A 19417-nucleotide genomic window follows, 5' to 3' on the forward strand; every position below is an offset into this window, starting at 1 on the left:
AATATCATAATTACATTAAATGTACATAGACTAAATACTACGATTAACAGACGTTTGTCATACTGAAAAAGAAATCAAAACTGTACTATATGTTGCTTACAGAAGATATATATTAAATATAAGATTTCAGAAAAGTTGAAAGTCAAGAAAGAGAAAATGATATATCATGCAAACACTACTCAAAACAAAGGTATATTAATATTGGACAAAGTTGACTTTATGTTAAGAAGCATTGGGACTTCCCTGGTGCGCAGTGGTTAAGAATCTGCCTGCCAATGCAGGGGACATGGGTTTGAGCCCTGGTCCAGGAAGATCCCACACGCTGCGCGGAGCAACTAAGCCCATGCGCCACAACTACTGAGCCTGTGCTCTAAAGCCCGTGAGCCACAACTACTGAAGCCCATGCGCCTAGAGCCCATGCTCCACAACAAGAGAAGCCACTGCAATGAGAAGCCCGCGCACCGCAACGAAGAGTAGCCCCTGCCTGGTGCAACCAGAGAAAACCTGCACGCAGCAATGGAGACCTAACACAGCCAAAAATTTTTTAATTAATTAATTAATTTTTTAAAAAAGTACCCTTAAGATGCCTTCCAAGATTAATCGACAGTTTACAAACTTGGGCCATATGTCCCCTCTAAGAATCTTACCCACCCCCCTCTCATTTGCTAACATTTCTATGGAGGTATGACTATAAGCAATTGAGCATCAGACATGGAATGAAATTATAAAATTAGGATCATATATACAACAGATAAAAAAAAACACATCTTGTCAGTCAATTCTTTATCTTCTTGGAAAGATCATCTTCTCTACCTGGGATGCTGTGTAAAACCATTCAGCAACTTCCTTGAATTCTCTAGAGACTTCCTTCTCATAAAATAATGAAAGATGTGGTTGACGTTCATAGGGCTGAAAATGATGTATGAGAGGTTTGTTTTCACTTTAAAAGGAATAATAAATAAACGAACAAACCTAAGTCAAGTCTATCTATGAAAAAATTATAAAAGATACGAGGTACAGTTAGTTAATGGGGAAAAAAAGCTTTGGCTCAATCTATTAGAAGGAAATAAAAGGACTACAAAATCCAAAAGCCGTTGTGCCCCCCTTTAATAGCAACTGGCTAATAACCTATCACAAGTTAGAATAACTTAGAAATATATAAAACTAGTTACGAAAAGGAAAACTGTTAATAAACGTGTGTGGAAACAACCTACACTTTGACATCTTGTAAAGATCTATCACTCACCTTTAACAAGGGATAATTGATACTTGCAACCCATATGTTGGTAAGTGGAGCCTCCAAGATAATAGCATCAACTGGAAATCCTTGAAGAGAAGAAAAAAGAAATAACTCCCCTATTATATTTCAATACTGTCTTTCCTAAATAAGGGATCTTCAAGGTCTTGTACATGAACTACCTGCATCAAAATCAGTTGTGAATCTTATTAATAATGCAAATTCATGAACCCACACCAGAGTCCAGTCAGAAGCCAGTATCTAGGGGGTGGGGAGTGTGAGAATGTGCATTTTTAACTAGCACCCTCGCTAAAGAGATTTCATTCCTAGGTACATGATAATTGAAAACCACTACCTTCTTCTAAAACACAAGCAGATTTTCATGACTTGGATAATTTAAGAAAGCAAAGTACTACAGGAAGGGAGAGTGTTCAGCAGAGGCTGACGAGGTTGTTTTGGCCAACACTCCCTCTGAAAACAAAAGAGCTAAACATTGGAGTTACTGTATATGTACTTTAAAATAACTTACTGAAAATAACAAATGGTAAAATAGTGAAATATTTATTAAAACTTATTGTTAAAGAAAATTTCGTATGATATATTGAACAGGGTATAATGTGTAAAATAGATGTAAATATATTTAAATTAGAGCACAAAGAGAAAAGTGTCTGGAAAACTCAGAAAAGAACACTGGAAACATATAAGACATGGGAACAGATAAATATATATATATATATATATATATATATAATTATAGTCCCAGATAAAGAGAAGACAAAGAATGGAGCAGGCATAATATTTGAAGATATAATGACCAACAATTTTCCAAAATGGATGAATATCAGGCCACAGTTAAGCAGGATAAGTACCAAGAACACCTAGGAGAATCAGAGTAAAAATGCTGAAAAACAAAGAAAAAAAGAAATCTCAAAAATAACCAAAAGAAAACATTATCTTTAAAGAAGCAAAGTAAGACTGGCAGCTGACTTTCTAATGAAACTGTAAAAGCAAGAACAAAGTGGATGACATCTTAGAAAGGTTGAAATAAATGACTGCCACTCTAGAACTCTATGCCCAGGAAAAATTGCGTTCAAAAATGAAGATGACATAAAGACATTTTCAGACCAAAACTGACAGAAATCTTCACCAACAGACAGGTGGAAGAAAAATCCCAGATGGAAGCACAGCGATGCTGGAAATAATAAACAGCAAAGAAAAGGGTAAATCTAAATACTGACTTTATAGTATGAGAATAATCATTTTTATGGAGTATGTAATATAGAGAAAATTAAAATACATGGTAGCAAGAGTTCATAAGTTGGAGACTTAATGTAATTAAATGTTCTAAGGTAATTGCATTATCCAGGAAGTGAAGTATTCATTTATGTGGGAATTTAATTCAGGTAATTCATTGCCAACATTGAAGGAGCCATGAGAGTTTAGAGGACCAATGAAATGACATTTCTTTTATTTCCATAAGTAATTAAGATTGTGTATAGCAGGTGACACACTTTAAAATGTTTACCGTAACTCACCCTCACCTGTATTGCCAAGTAAAGTTTAAGATATACTGCAAGTGATTACAAGCTTTTAACACGTATCAAGATCACCTGGTCTTGGTCATAGGGATTCCAGTTTATGAAGACAGCTAGGATCCACCTAGCTGTCACCTGTGTTTCTAACAAACACCCCCCTGCAGATTCTGACAAAGGCAGTTCTCAGAACACTTTGAGAAACACTGATATAAATATTATGTAAGGAGGGCTGCAGAAAGCAAGTCCTGCCTATTACTTCATAACGTATTATTTTCCTCCCCTGTAATCCAGATTACTCCATAACAACACTTATTATCACTTCACAGTGAGGGCTCTTTTAAGGTAATTTTAACTCTTTCCTTAGTATTTACTTTTAATTTCATAACTCTGAAAAGCAGGTATTGTGTATATTAAATAGAAAAAAGAGAGTTTATTAGACTGTCAGGAACTGTCTAAAGTTGGGGTGCTCCAGGTATCTCTGTGTTCAGATTGTACACAATAGTCTCTTCACTGTTTTTCTTTTCCCACATTAAGCCAAGAAATTATACGATGTAAAATAAGCATTTTATCTTACCTTTCTCTTCTAGAACTTTTGCAGCATTTGTTGCAACTCTGTAAAGCAATGAAAATTAGTACATACGCGAAACAGTGACTTAACAGTCAAGTAAACAGTACAAAATGCAACATCCAGTATGAGCATCTGATGAAAGCTCTTGACCCTCGAATGTGCACAGACACAAAATTTTTCACAGGATTTCAAGAGGTTCCACTGGCCCTAAACAAGAATGCTTTCATTTAAAACGCTCAAGGAGAGTTCTGGAATGGGCTTCAGTGTCATAGACAGCCGGAGAGCTAGACCCTTCCTTGTATTACAGACAGGCATGCTGAGGTGTAAGGTCACTAGCCCCATGTGGAACCTGAGAGAAACCATCTCCTAGCTCAAGGGTCCTCCTGCTGCCCACTGCTGCCTATAATATGACACTAACGCCCCAAGGACCCACCTCAGCACCCATCTTCAGACCCCACTCACCCTGTTCCCAGAGAGTGGCCCCAGAGACACACAGGGGTGGTACCATTTCTCGCCTCGGTCCATTCATAGACACAGACAGCATCCGCACTCAGCCCATCCTCCGTGGGTTTACCCGTCGAGTCCCCGAACCCTGGCAGCAAGGAAAGGCAAACACAATATCACTGCCTCCAAAATGAGGGCTATCAAAAGGCCCCTTCTTACTGAAAAATCTTTGTACACTTTTCCTAACACATACCTCCGTAGTCAACAGACAAGACATGAAAACCACTGTCACTCAGCACCTAGATGACAAAGGAGCTGTTATCACTTTAATTGGGAGATGTAAACAAAAGTGGTCTCACCTCCTCAACACTTCCATAATCCTGGTTACGATGGCTTAATAGGTAGGGAAAAATGCATTTCTGAAATCTGGTGTTTGACTTCAAACTTGAGAAGATCAGGCTCAACGGGAAAGAAGGAAAGCAGCATGGCAGAATAGGACCACACAGCCTGGGTCACACCCTGGCTCTGTCACTTAGCAGCTGTCTGACCTTGGGAAAGCCACTTAACATCTAACTGTGTAAATATAGTCTGAGAAGTGAAAAATAAAACCTTCAGGATCGTTGGAAGATTGCATGAGATGATGTAGTACCTTGGTACATAGTAAATGCCTTTTTTTTAGGAATTCCCTGGAGGATAAGAACTCCACACAGAGTTGTAGTAGAAGCAAGCAAATAACGGGAAGATATTTATATTAAGTGTGAACAGATAAAGAGTTAATATTGATCAAAAATAAAGAGATCACTTGGTTACATGAAACCACTGCCAGCCCCAAATAGATAAATGAGAAAAGAATATAAAAACATAATTTTAAATGAAAAAAAATTACAGTGATAGACAAAGAGAAGGGGGATAGAAGGGGACAAAAATTTACTGTGCAGGCACTTTTAAATCTTTACTTAATTCTCACAACAGTCCTACAAGGTATGTGTTCTCCACATTTTACAGAGAAAGAAACCGAGCCTTGGAGAGCTTAAGTAACTTGTTCACAGACACCCAAATGGCCAGCAGCAGAGCCAAGATTCACACCTGGGCCTGCCTGTGTCCAAACATTGTGCTTCCCCTACTACTGCATAGATGTGAGAGACTGAACTTTAAATACAAGCTGAACTAATAATGAGGAAGTAAATTAAACTTTTAAACATGTCATATTATAGGCAGCAGTGGGCAGCAGGAGGACCCTTGAGCTAGGAGATGGTTTCTCTCAGGTTCCACTTTTAAACATGTATTTAAACTACATTCCCTCCAAACAAGTTATCCAAGACACAGGGCAGTTCAGCATCCAGGGAAACGGGAACATCCATGTGTTTTTTGTGGTGCCATAAATTGAAGAGCCCCTTGACAATGCAACTCAAGCAACAGATCCTACTCCTAAGACAATGCAACTCAAGCAACAGATCCTAATCCTAAGACAATGCAACTCAAGCAACAGATCCTACTCCTAAGACAATGCAACTCCTAAGACAATGCAACTCCCAAGACAATGCAACTCAAGCAACAGATCCTACTCCTAAGAATTAATCTCCAGGAAAAAAAAATTCCAAAAGAAGAATAAACTAACTGCTTAAAGTTTTCCATAGCAATACTATTTTAAAAGAATTTAGGAGGAAAAAAAAAAACTTGTATTAAATAGCAGTGAAATATTTAAGTAAATAAACAATTGTCTATAAATATAATAGAGAATGATCACCCTTTAAATTGGTAACTATGATGACTGTGGAAAAACACTGAAGAATATTTTTTAAATGGTATTAAGTAAAAGAGCACAACGTAAAGTTATACAGAGATACAGTCAGTAACATGAAAAACTTTATAGAGATTAAAAACTAGGTGGGAATGCAAATAAATGAAAATAGTTTTGCTGGGTGATTGAAGTGATGAGTGAATGAGAAAGGGGGAGAGAGGGAGGGAGGAAGGACAATTTAATAACAAAGTTTTAATTTTTAAAAGAAATCGCCTATCCAAAGGAGAAAATGAAGAGCTAGGGAAGTTTGGTCAGGCTGGGAAATGATGACTGTGGTGTGTGGAATCCAGAACCCGCCTGGAGGAGGTAGTCTTATCATACCATCCCCACACATCCCACACACCACAAGGTTGATCTGGCTACTTTTCACACCTACAACTCTTCTTCCTGTGCACATCAGAGACATACAATTCACCTTGGCCAACAGTAGGAGGGGAAAAAAGTACACGTTCCCACAGACCTCAGCACCACACCATCCCACTTAGGGAAGTACAAAGAGTGGAGTTCCAGGTGGAAAGTAAACCTAAAAATTAATAGACATCATCACCCCAGGCAAAACTGCATCTAGCCCACCACTCCTTGGAGTGATGAGAGAGGGGAGTAGACAGGAGAGGATGGCCATGTCTGAACAGGGGAGGGAGGATGAAGAAGGTGCTGGGGTGCTGGGCCTGGCAGGATTCTGGGCCCCACTAATGCTGTGAAATCAGGAGAGGGCTCTGGAGTGGGAGCTGGCTTGTGGGAGGAGAGACCAGGTCTTGGGATCGATAACTAGACAAGCAGCTGAATCACCTAAGGGAGAGATTACTGACTACCTGAGGGGAGTGTGGGAGGGCATAAACAGGAGCCCTCCAGCCAGCCGTCAGTCAGATAAGGCAAGGTGGAGAGCCTGCCATCTTCCTCATGCTGGGAGATGCAGGGGCTGCCCCCCAAAACTGGAGTCTGTAGCAGGCTGGTGAGGACACCAAGGTGTGGCCACCTTCCCTCGGCCCAGCCTCTTATGGGGCTGAAGAAGGGCCTGAATGACTTAAGAGAAGACACTCTACATCTTTATCCCATACCACCAAAAAGGTTGTTTCTTGTAGAAGGAGTGGTTTTTGCACTTAATATATTTTCTCAACCCATCCCCTAGCCCTTAGAAAAAGCAAATAAATTCAACTCCATCTGGTGATGAAAGGAACAAATTCATTAAAGTGTTTGGGACTCAGAGATGTTCACATCTGTTTTGATCCCCCAAGGTCAAAGCTGGAAGAGAAGTCTACTCATGGGACTTTAGGCCCAGACACCACAAACCCACCCTCACCTCCAGGAGCTCTCAGGAGATAACCATGCTGAGGGCGGAGGAAGATCTTAGGCCTGTAGCCCAGAAGAGAATAAATGGAGACATAAAATCGGTGCCTTGAGGCCCCTTCAGACATACCTTTACTAGCTCAAGTCTATGAGGAGCTGCCCTGTAGAGGAGGTTTAAAAAAAAAAAGAGCAAGAATTAGGAATTACAATGACAAGTTCAACAAAAATCACTAGCATGCTGCTGGCATCTGATCTCACGCCTTTCTTTTTCAGGTTAGACAAATAACCAGGAGAGAGGGCAATGCTTCTTGGTGTCATAGCCCACGCGCCTGTGTCAGGGTGAATGACCCACAGCTCCCCTCTGCTGCCGCCTTCCCCCAAGTGAGCACCGGCTGCCCGGACCGCTAGCGCTTCTCAACGTAAGCATTTGATTGAACTGCTGGCAACCCATCTCCTTTCACTGCTGCACAGCAAAACCTATTGCTAAGAATACTTCTAGAAGCTAAAGGAAAATAGAAAGTGGCTTTTCAGAAAAAGGGATGATATAATCAAGTTCACTAAAGGAAGATCTGCCTGCATCCTGTCCACTGTGCCATGAGGTGCAAGATGAAGTGAAGGAGAGAGACTCACAGCCCTGGAGGTACAAGAAATACTTTTTTCCAAAAGAACCACAGCCTACTCTGTATTAACCACATAAAAGGGAGATAAAGATGATTCAAAAGGCAGAGGATTCTTTAAAAAACCATTTGAATTTGTTTTAGAGCCAAGTTTCTTAAACCTTAGTGGGTCATGGAACCCTTTGAACATGTAATTAAAGCTATGGACCCGCTGCCCCGAAAAATGTATCCACTCTTCAAATTTTGTGTACAATTTTGGGTTGGGAGTTCATGGACCCTCTGGGGCGTCTATGGATCCCAAGTATAGAACCACTGCTTTCATCAAGGTTCCCTGTGATCTGTCATTTGGCCTCCTTCCAGCTCAGTACTGCTGAGAGCAAGCTGAGACTTTCGGGCAGGAGACAGAGGAAGGTGCAGCTGACCCCAAGTCAGGAAATCTGGGATAACTGAGGGCAAGAGTGGATTCACTCAGAGGGCAGACGTGACTGTGTGATTCACATGACCCTTTAAATAAAAATGCATTGTAACACCGTGCCCAAGTTTACACAATCAGAACAATGTTAAGCAATGTTGAAAAATGTTGATTTCACAGGAAATCTCTGTAAATGTGACTCTGAAACATACACCTCAAGAAAGCCCCTTGAGCAAAGGCAAGTCTTGAGAAGGCCATCTTCTGACACAAAAAGACAGTGAGTAAAAGAGACAGAGGCGGGGAGCCAAGGGGCAGATTCCAGACCTTGTCACTGAGTTTGAAGTGTCCTCCCAGAGACAGAGCGAGGTCTGCGGGTCTCTGAGGCACACCGCCCCTCCCCCATGCTGAGACCCGCAGTCACAGCCAATACTCATCACCCACCATAATGACACAGGCCCACAGAGGGACTGGCAGTGCACCAAAGGACAGCCAGCCTCCTGGGAGGTGCTCTTGGTTACCAAGCAAGGTTGGGACCACAGAGAGCAGGCCGAGGCATCAGTATTCCAGACTAGAATTAGTCAGGTGGCCCCCAGTAGCCGTGATCAGAATTCCAGGTGGTCTCTCCTAGGGAATCCATACTTTTGATTAATAGGATTCATGCCAAATAAATGAATCTCCATGTGGTTCTGGGAGAAGACCACTGATGTGGAAACTGCTCTTCCTTTTCTCCATACCTCATGCCTACTCCCTACCCAGTCGTCCATGGGTTTGATCCATCATTTCCGACACTCTTAGGGAGTAAAGGAACCATTGCCTTCTTTGAAATCAGTATCCAAATTTTGGAAGTTAGTTTCCCTTTCAGTTAAGGATCCACATATTCTACATATAGAATATATAGATTTTTTTAAAAGAGAAGCCTATTGCCAGAACACCCTCAAATTTCAACAAAGGGAAAAAAATATGTGAAGGGATGCTTACAGACCTAAAAACTGAGCTCTGCCTTACATGCCCCCACAGGGCTGAAATGCTCTTTCACTCTGTAAAAAAAAAACAACATCCAAGCAAAGGCAACTGACTTGTGTTCTGCATGCCATGAAGATAAACAATAATTGGGTTGCCGTCATGGAGGGCTGCTTCGTAGCAGCTACGGCCCTTCCCCTTAGCATCCTCCCCCCACCGGCAGCTAGAAACTGTGTGCCTGAAAAGCAAGGAAAGGTTTCGGCCAACATGGACAGAGAGAAGACTTCTCTATCCTTGCCAAAGTCTGAAACCTCCTTATGTCAATCAGATACATATTTATATGTTTATATACTATTAGAATATATAATGGATTATTATACGTAAATAGTCAATATATTTACATACAGATATGTATCTGCTTAATATATATGCACATGGTAAAAATTAAAATATAATGCCACAAACGTCTTATAATGAAAACCACTACTGCCTTACCCCCCCTCTCCCATGCCGAGATAACCCCTTTTAACCATTTACTGTTTTAGTTCTTCTGACTCCTATACCAATCATGCTTCCAAGACTGCAATTCTTAGGTGTGGTTTGTTGAAATGCAATCCACTGGGTGGAAACAAGTAAAAGATAATAGATATCTGCCACCTGCTATTGGTTTGGCTGAAGAAACAAATTGGAAACAAAGGGAAACCAGTTTAGGTAGGAGAAAAGAACTTGAACATGAAATTAAGCTATTCTACTCAAGAAACCCAGTGACCTTGTGATTTTAAACACCTGAGTGAGCTCCAGTTCCTCCACCTTGTTAAACCAATGAATGAACCCTGCTAACACGAACACTGCCATATGACATGTCACCAGGAGACCTGGAGAACTGGCCATGTGATGATAAATCTTCAGTCCCTCAATCTTTTTTTTTTTTTTTTTGGTCACACCGCGTGCAGCATGTGGGATCTTAGTTCCCCAACCAGGGATCAAACCCATGCCCCCTGCAGTGGAAGTGCAGAGTCCTAACCACCAGACCACGAGGGAAGTCCCAGTCTCTCAATCATTTAGAGGCAAAAAGTCTGACATCAAACCCCAAACCCCAAGTCTGTACTGCGAAGACGGGCATTGCTGCCATCTAGATAAGCTAGTCATGAGGACAGCTGACTCACCAAACAAGGACTGATGGGGCAAGAGTAAAGAAGAAAGATGTTTTCAAATTCCAACACTATTGGTGGGACTGTACCCTGCAAATTAGGAAGAAGTTATGTGAACCCATCCATATTGGCCCCCAAACATTCTGTGATCACATGTTTAAACTCAGGGAGATGAAATATAAAACAGGGCACGGGAAAACTGGCAACCACGAACAAGTAGGTGAACCAAACAGAAGAAAATATTGAGATCAGAGCAAAACAGACAGTAGGATGCTCACGGCCTTGATGGACAAGTATTTATGGAGTGCCCTCTGCCAAGCACTGTGCTGAGCAATGGAAACCCACCAACAAAGTCCCCCACCTATGAAGTTATTGTCTCATAAGGAAGACAAACATTCATCAGATAATCACACAAGCATTTATTCAATTACAGTGGGGATAAACGCAGTAAAGGACAAGCACAGGTTGCACTAACATATGCCGAAAATGGGGTGGGGGGCGGTGAGGAAAGGCTTTCCTGAAAATTACCGTTTAAAATGAGACCCAAGAGATGGGTAAGCAGTTAGTTAGGCAAAAGGAGGGAACAGAGGGAGCAGAGAGAGAGAAAGAAATGTTGCAGACAGAGCATGGCTTCTGTACACGGAGGCCAGTGGGTCTGGAGCAGGGTGGGAAGGGGGTGAGGCATAAGGCAGGGAAGAAGACAGACCCAAGGCACCTGAAAGACTCCAAACTCCAACGTAAGATTCCTGAAAAGCAAATGCAAGCAAGTCAAGCGTCAATATAAAGGGAAGCTGTGTGGAACAGCTTCCTCCAAGGAACACCGACCTCTCCCCAGGCAAGTAACACAGCACTGCTCACCTCTGCCCTTGTGACCTGAAAGCCACACCCACCAAGCACCCCAGGGTCCAATCAGTGCACTCACCATGTTCCCAGAATCACCCTAGGTTCACCTTTGTTGTAGAAGCTCACTGTGTGAGGAATCTTTAACTCCGGTTTCTTTAAATCCACAAGAAATGGTGCTTTGACTGGAAAGGAGAATTCATTATCAACTCCCAGAATCGAATTCCATGTCTCTTAATCACAATCAAAAAAAGTAATTAGCCTCATGATTGACATGTTTCTAAGCTGCAAGCTACTACACTCAATTCCAAGCAAAATATTTTTACTTTATAAACTAGGACTACCCCGCAAAAGAGTTGCCCCCCCCCCAAAAAAACTAAAGCTAGACTTAAAAATACCACCAGTGTTATATATAGCCTCTAATGGAGTTTATTCAATCTTCATCCCCGTTTCAAGCGAAAAGCAAAGGAGACCATTCACCTAAAAAGTAAGAGGGTCTAGAAGAAGGTAGTGAGTATTTTGCTACTTAAGTCATGAGTTACTTTTTGCACTAAGTAAAACCTAGTCATTAGCCATAAGCCACTAAATGTCCAAGATAAACATACACCTGGAGACATGCAGGTGAGAGCATCACCTGTGCTCTAGAAGAACCGTGTGTCGCACTGACTAACGCAGCACTTGGTAGAAAAAACACGGGAAAATAGATTTCTCACATCAACCTGTCTCTCTCTCAAGGGATACAGGCAAGAAGAGGAAGAGAAAAGGCACAGAATACAGGAGGCAGTAAGGTATACAGATTAATAGCCAATTTGAAGACTGAGCTCCTGAATTGAAACCCTACCCGCAAGGCCATATTTTTCTATCTATCCCAACAGTTTGCAAGGATTCATCCTAGACCCCAAAGCCAATATTAAATAGGTTTCAGACCATTTAAGTCTAGCCATAATTTTATAACTGACATATCTTTTTCATTATGCCATAACTGTAAGGGCAGTAAGTTCTCTATTTGGGAAAAAAATATATAAAGGCAAATTCACAAAAGGTACATACTCACAAAAGTTGAAAAAAATCACCATGTGCATCAGAGGAGGGAAAATATGTTCGTTTAATGATTTAGTTGTAAAGCTGTCACACAGAGTGGCAATTTTTCTTCTGAGGGTTGAACAGGAGTATGGGAAAGATCTGTAAGATACTGTGAAGCAAACAAGGTATTCAAAATCAGTCCAAGTGTTGTCTCGGTTTGTTTCTCCTTTTAACCTCCAAATTGAATTTCACAGACCGACACTGGGAATTACAGGCAGGTTGGCATTTAAGCAAAAATGCTTTACAGAACTGTATGTAATTAGGGCAGATCCAGATCTGGCACGAAGGGAGAACCAGGAGAGGAAAGCAATAAGTCAGGGCCCCTACCAGCTGCTCAGAAAGCCCAGGTGTGACAGGACAGGAGGGGAGGGGACACGGATGTACTCGCGTCAGACTTGTTTCCTCAGTGTACCCCACAGAAGGCCAAGGCTGGACCCTGAAGTCACCAGGAAACAGGATTCAGACTGTTTTAACAGTTGCCACAGTTTTCAGTCACATCACAGTTCAGTGCTGTATGTGCTAGCTACTATTAGTATTAGTCTAAAGCAGTGAATGAATAATCGTCAGATTCCCACCGCCCCTTCTGCCTGGGTCTTGGGAAGCAATGAGACAAAACCCTCACATCTGAGGTGACATCCCTGGTGGGCGGGGCCGTGAGGAGCAGCCTGGGGTGCAGGGGGGGACCTGGAGGCTGGACGCAGCAGGGCCTGGTCAGGGAATGGGACACGGGGGGCCACGCACATCTTGTTCATTCTACTGCCCCCTGTGACACAAACCATCCAAACTGGGGGCCACCAGCAGACAAGTTATGGTTTGTCCATGAGGGCTCCCTCAGGCTACCTCTGTCTCTAGCCACATCTCCCATGAGGACTGTCTCCTACCTTTGAGAAACGAGGGACACAGGAGGTCAGTGTCACCACCTGCTGCTCCCAGTTTTTGTCCACATCGTCCATGACAAGAGTCCCTTTCCCTACTGTGAACGGTCAGTGTGATCAAATCGTGAAGCTGTAGGGGATGGAAAGCATTTCTGATGCGCTGTCTCCCCTGCCCTGATTCCTCTGCTAGACCAGAGGCATCTTAGAAGACAACTGTTATTACCTCTGCTTTGCAGATGAGGAGGCTGAAAAGTTAAGGACCCTTCCCAAGGTCACAGAGCCAATGAATGGCAGAGCCACGTGAACCCAGGTCTGTACAACCCCAGAGTTCCATGGTGATCTCCAGTGAGCTGTCACAGTCCTGGTGAGTTCTACTTGTCATCCTTGAAGCAAAAATGAGCCCCAGGAACAAGGCTGGGCTCTGGTGAAATTCAGCTCTTAGAGAGAGTTGTTTCAGGATCCTTTTCTCCCCTTCTGCACCCTTGCTCCTCTCAGGGTCCCTCCTTCCTCCCACTTTCTTCCTTCCTGCTCCCGTATCCTCAGAACATAGCCAAAGGCATCAAAGAAAGACCTCTAAAAAAATTCTCCCTCAAGTGTTAATAACTTAAAAATCAGGGCACTTACACATGTTTGGAAAAGGCATGGACGCAGAAGGTAATGAATCTCTGATGAATTTCCAGCAATTCTGCTGGGAGTGGAAAAGATAAGCAGGCTAAGGGTGATGGACAGCTCTTCAAATACATCAGCCATGGGCAACTGCCTACACATAAAATCAGCAAGAAAGAAACGAAAATGATTGTTTCATACTTTAAAATAGCCTCCATGAAGGTGGTCGGAAGCAGAGGATATGGCTGTTCTGATTTTAGAGATAAGAAATCAAAACCCAGAGGAGCCACTTTGAGCCACAGATCACGCCCAGACAGATGAGCAGAACTGAATTCTTATGCTCCCTTCCAGTTGGCTGGCTCTGGCTTTCTTTCTCCTGACTCTCTGAACTCCCACTACCCTGCCTGTTAGACTCCCGCTAAGTTACCTTTTGCAGGTAGCAGGGTGCTTGGGAAGCTGGGGCAAGAGAGGGAAATATGTTTCTGTTTTTAAAGAATAATTCATACAGGACCCTTCTCTCAAATAGCTCAAGGCACTTCTGTGAGAATTGCTGCGGGAAGAGAACAGAGTGACCACATCCCTCACAGCATCAATAATGCACAACGGCTCCTTTGAACTAGGGGGCTGTCAGTTTGACTTCCCCTAGATCAATAGGGGATCAAAAGTCACCAGTGGCTAATAGACCTTATTTGAGCAGAGGATGCAGTTTCAGCCCGATCCTCACTCGCGGCCAGCACATCAAACAGCCACCTTGATGCTTCGGTGTTCTTCGCCTGCCCTTTGATTAGCTGTGGCTGTAACTGCACCGCATCCCACAGGGGCTACAGAACCTAACTGGATGATTCTTACTGGCAAAACCTGGTGGAACCAGCTGCTCCAGGGCGAATCATTTCTCCTTCATGCTCAGAGGTACCAGCTTTGGGAAGCCCAACTCTGACCACATTTGGCAAGACAGCGATTCCAAATATTAAGACATGCCACACATCCACCCTGTGCCCATTCATCCCGCCAACATGTATTGATCACCAACTCACCAAGCACCAAGTTACATCTGTGTTCTCCTCCCTTCTTTCCTCCCAACCAAATCCTCCCTTTCCTTCACATCCACTCAAGTGTCCCTCTTTTTTTTTTCAAAGCTTCTCTAGACAGATCTTCTCATGGTGACTTCTCCTCTTTTCACCCCTCCCACTAATTATAATCGGGGCCTCAGTTTGACCCTTAATTGTTTTCTGATTGTTTTCCCACTATGAGTCCTGTCTCCCCAGTGACAAGAACCACGTGACAGATAATACTGCTTTTACATTCCACTCTGCCTAGCACAGGGCCGAGCTCCATAAATATTCATTGAATGAAAGGTTGAGAACAGAAAGAAGAGTGTATTTCTTTCATAAAGGAGAAGGAAGCAAGGCTTATTGGTAGCTTTGGGGGACAGGGGAAGGGATTCCTTCTCTGTTTTGAATTATTGATACAACTGAAAATTAATCAATGTGAGCTCCCCAAGAGCAGGGGTTTTGCCTGTTTTATTTATGGTTGTGTGCCCGGGGCCTGGATGAGTGCCTGATAGGGAGTGGGATGTCCAATACTCTGGTGAGGATGGATACGTTTATCAGCCTTCTCATGGGGATTTTCTAAGCACTATCTAGAAAAGTAAAAACTTGGGATGAAATAGGGAGAAATGAAGAGGAAAACAGCCCTTCGGCTTCCCCCAACTTCTTTCCTGAACATGGTTTCCATTTTTCTGATTTGAAGAAAATCAGTTGCAAGTGGAGATTTACTTTCCTGGGCCCATCCATTTTCAGAAGCAACTACATCTGATGAGACTTTTGTAAAATAAATAGATCCCCAAGGCATTAAAAAATAATCACTGAAAACAACATGGTTTAATGTTCTCCCTGAGTTTCACAACATATCACAATAGATCCACAGCTACAGGCTGTTCCAGGTGCACAGCAGGCCCTCCATGAATGTTTGCTAAACTCACCAGCTCCAAGGAACAAAAAGGACTCGGGATGCTGGATATCAGTCTGTGCCTCAGCACGGCCTAAATTAGATCAGTAATTTTCTGCTCAGATGAAGAAATGCCCAAGTATTTTATTCTTTCACGGAGCATCTCGAGAATTATTTTTAGTAACTACGAAGGCAAGTAAGGGGCCCCAAATCCCCATCTCCTCTCCACTATCAACAAAGTGGGCTGTTCTCTGAAAGCGTGAACTGCAGCTTTGATTCTCTACCAAATAAATGTTAAATAATCAGCCACCCACTAAAAGGTGGTAAATGCTAGCTTTCCCAGAACAACCGTATCTGGGAGGTAAGGCCCATGATGGTGAAAAGTGCAGCCAGTCAGGACATTCTGACTGGTGTTCAGATCCAACACAGAAAGGGGGCTCCGGCCTGCACCGCTGGGCCAGGAGAGGGCCGCTCTCTGCCTCCTGCCTTTGGCCACAGCAGGAAGAGAGGAAAGGAGATTGGTGTTTGTCTTCACCACTCAGACATCCCAAAGTGAAGTCTCCTGTGCCTGGATATGATTTTTGGATATCTGGTAATCAGCAAAAATTTAACAAAGCAAAACAAAGGAATAGAAAGAAGCAAGGTAAACAGAACTGCCAATACCTTCCCACACCAACAAGACAAAACAAGACACGCAGTCTTTTGGGTCCAAGGTCTCCAACCAATACCTGGCTTCAACGCAAACAAGACAGTCAGTGCATTGCTGGTCGACTGAGGTAGTCTAAGGTGACTGCTCAAGCCAAGGATTCATGGAAGGAAGAAAATGAAAAACCTGTGCTGACCTACACATTTCACATTTGAAGGATATAAGAACTAGGCACAGGCAGTGATGCCAAGTTATGGTTTCAATGTACCATGCATCTCTAGCATTATAGAGAGGCGTTCTTCACACGCCAGACGCTTCACACTCAGGGAGGTGGGCTTCCGATCCTTCTCCATCTACACAGATAGGCCCTTGACCTAACAGAATGCCTTCCAAGACCACAACACTGATTATTATTGCCACTATTATTATTTTTTAAAATCCGTCCTGCTGTTAGTAAAATGTCAAGGCAGATAAGAGATTGGCACAGGAACCTGAACCAGCTTTCTGGAATCTCTAGTTCAGAAGCCCCAAAGGGATATAGGTTCCTGAAAAATCAAACGTGCGAGTCTCGCCGGCGCGGGTAGGGGTTGGGGCTGAGGATACAGCCGTCCAAGAGCTCTGGGGGCCTCCGAAGCCCCGGGAGTCAGCGCTCGGCCACCAGCCCTGCGTCACCGCCCGGCGGTACCCACCCTGCCGCATTCCGGGCGGTCGGAGCCGGCGGGGCGCTGCCGGGGCGCACAGGGCGCGGCGTGCACTCACCTCAGGTTCCACGTGACCATGTGCCACCACGCGGGCACGCAGCCCTGCTTGTCTGTCTCCATCCCGCGTCGCGTCTGGATCGGCCGCCGCCGCCGCGGGAGCTGCCGCCGGTAGCCCAGAGCCGCGCCCCGGTCGCTCTCCTCCCCCGCGGGTGTGGCGACCCGGGGGCCCTGCGGCGGGTGGAGCGGGGCGTCTGACCCAGCGCGCGGCTGGGCGCGGCCCGGGGGCGGGCTGCCCTAGCGCCCCCGACGCCACACGCACTGATGATGTGTGATGGAAATAAGTGCCCTACTCTTCTAGCTGGCTACGCGCAAACTTATTTTCTGTTTTAGTCTATACATCTCTCTGTGTGTGTGTGTGTGTGCGCGCGTGCGTGTGCGCGCCCTGCGTGGAGTAAAATACATTTCTTACTATGATAGTAATAAAACAAAAGTCTGAGAGTTGCAGCTTTAGAAGATCCTCCTGAAGGACATATGCTTTCCTCCACTTTAACCCTTCTTTTTTCTTTCTCCCTTTTGTTTTTCCCTTTTTCCCTGAACCTTCCCTTCCCAACCCCCATCTTCTTCCTCTCTCTCCCTCTCTCCTCTCTCTCTTTCCCTCCCTCTCTCTTTCTCTCTCTCTGTCTCTCTCACACACACACAAACCTGTCATCATTACTGTAGTAAGAATTTCTTTAGCTCCCTTTCATTGATTACTACTTTATCTGTCCACAGGGTTATGAACTACACAATTACTCCATGTGTCCAAATGCACCACCTTTTTGGTGTTTTGTTTACCTAGCAGCAGGTAGCAGAAACCTCCACCTCCACCCCCCCTTGTATCAGGAGTTCAGGCTTCGAAAGGTTTGGCAGCGATGCGCTTACATCGTGCACTGTCTTCTGGAGCAGAAACCGTCCTTCACCAGAGCTGTTCCAGGGAAGCCACGGGGCAAAGTGTGAGGGCAAAGGGGGACAAAGGGAATGAGGTTCCATTTGGAACCAATTTGATGCCAGCACCAAGACTGCATCTGGGAGGCAAGGTACAACCTCCCCAGAGGGAAAAAGGGGTCTCTCATGTGCCTGAGCTGTTGGGCATTTGCCAGCTGAGCAGAGGGCCTAGCAAGGACTGCCAACCCACAGAAAGTGCATAGGGATGCATCAGCTGGGGGCAACTGGCCAGTCTAGAGGAAAGCACCAACACCTTTCAAGAAAGGGCAGTTCCCTTCGAGAACTAGGCCATTTCAGATAACTGGTCAGACAAGGGGGAATTTTGTTCACCTCTTCTTGTCATTTCTCTAGGAATGTCAACTTTTGGATGCACATCAAGATAGAAGAGGAATCAGGTGAGGAAGGACCAGAGGAATCTGAGCCCGCCTGATGAGCCAGCTGCAGCTGGGTCACACCCTGCATGATGAGAAACGTTAAGCCACCGTCAGATTCCACCCCCGGAGTCATCCGTGAAATGGGTCTGGAATCTCACAGAACTTATTCAGGGGAGCTCCGGAGGATACCCTGGGCCATGCCCCGTGGAGGTGGAGGGATCCGAGACAGCAAGAACAGGGGGAGGAGAGAGCAGCAGCTGCGTTTGGTCCCAGCTTCTATTTCCATCTGTTTATTCAGGTTGAGAGGTCAGAGGCCCACGTGCTGGTTGAGCAAACAAAGTTGTAAGTCCCAAGTCTAAGGAAATGGTTGAAATGCTCAGCAAAATCTCTGAAGTTAGAAATAACTATGGCCCATTTTTTTTTTTAAAGACTGTATAAATTAAAACTCTAGGAGAAATCTTTCCCCAGCATTAATAGCCCCTTTTCAAACGGCACATCCTGGAAATCAGAGAGCAGAGTCTCTGAAATGATTTTGCAAAACCTGAAAAACAAGTGATTCATTTATTTTTTAAGCACCTATTTCCTGAGCACATTTTGGGTGCCAGGTACCACATTTGGCTCTACAGGGATACAAAGCAGGATCCTGCGTGGTAGAGAGACTTACCTAAAGAGAAATGATAACACAAAATAGGGATGGAAGAGTGCCCTCGGGACAGAAATCAAGTAAGATGGTGCGGGGGGCGAGGCTGCCAGGGCCTAGATGTGGAGAAACGGCGTGACTACGAAGGGACATTTTAGGGTGATGGAAATAGTCTATATCTCGTTTGTCGGTGATTACATGACTGTACGCGTTCACCAAAATTCACTGAATTGGAAACTTTCCAAAGGTGAATTTGACGAAACATAAATTATACCTTAACAAAGCTGAGTTTTAGAAAAGGGACCTGGGGGGGGAGGGGGTGGGGTCAAGATGGCGGACTAGGAGGACGCAGAATTCGCGTCTCCTCACAACTAGGGCACCTATCAGGCACCGGTGGGGGACCACGGACACCGAAGGGGACGGGAGGAACCCTCAGCGACCGGGTAGGACCTGGGGCATGGGGGGAGTGAAGGGGGAGGAGACGTGGAGGCGGGATGGGACTGGTGCCCCTGAGGGGCGGCTGGGGGAGGGGAAGGGATCCCACGCCCGAAGAGGGAAAGTGGGGGACCATTGAGAGGGCAGAGGATCAAAAGGGAGAGTGGCCAGGTTTCCCCTGCCCACTTGGGCCCCTGGGAGCCTGCTGAGATCCCGGGCCTGATCCCCTGCCCACCGAGGACCCTTCCAGCCACTCGGGTCCTGAGGGAGTGGG

The 19417-nt window shown here is 44.6% G+C and overlaps 1 protein-coding gene and 1 long non-coding RNA gene across 5 annotated transcripts in view; one reads left to right on the forward strand and one right to left on the reverse strand.

The window, feature by feature from the left end:
• The window catches only part of PYGL (glycogen phosphorylase L), a 63334-nt gene extending 44945 nt beyond the window's left edge, over nucleotides 1-18389 (forward strand). For 2 of the 4 annotated variants that reach the window (XM_019923896.2, XM_019923898.3), the window contains exon 21: nucleotides 3360-7201. In XM_019923896.2, the coding sequence (XP_019779455.1) occupies nucleotides 3360-3390 (31 nt within the window). In that variant the 3' untranslated portion in view covers nucleotides 3391-7201. Of the gene's footprint in view, nucleotides 1-3359; nucleotides 8024-13046; nucleotides 13175-13942; nucleotides 14326-18045 lie in introns of those variants that run through there. The other 2 variants (XR_004525069.2, XM_019923897.3) reach the window with 2 other exon arrangements.
• On the reverse strand, nucleotides 11806-17043 carry LOC141277978 (uncharacterized). The gene is made up of 2 exons (XR_012329985.1): nucleotides 16769-17043; nucleotides 11806-12044 (listed from the first exon to the last, which is right to left on the reverse strand). It is a non-coding gene; the product is annotated as an uncharacterized lncRNA (long non-coding RNA).
• Nucleotides 18390-19417: the final 1028 nt, after the last annotated feature.

This window comes from Tursiops truncatus, chromosome 2 (assembly GCF_011762595.2).
Source record: "Tursiops truncatus isolate mTurTru1 chromosome 2, mTurTru1.mat.Y, whole genome shotgun sequence".
In the NCBI taxonomy this organism is placed as follows: Eukaryota; Metazoa; Chordata; class Mammalia; order Artiodactyla; family Delphinidae; genus Tursiops; species Tursiops truncatus.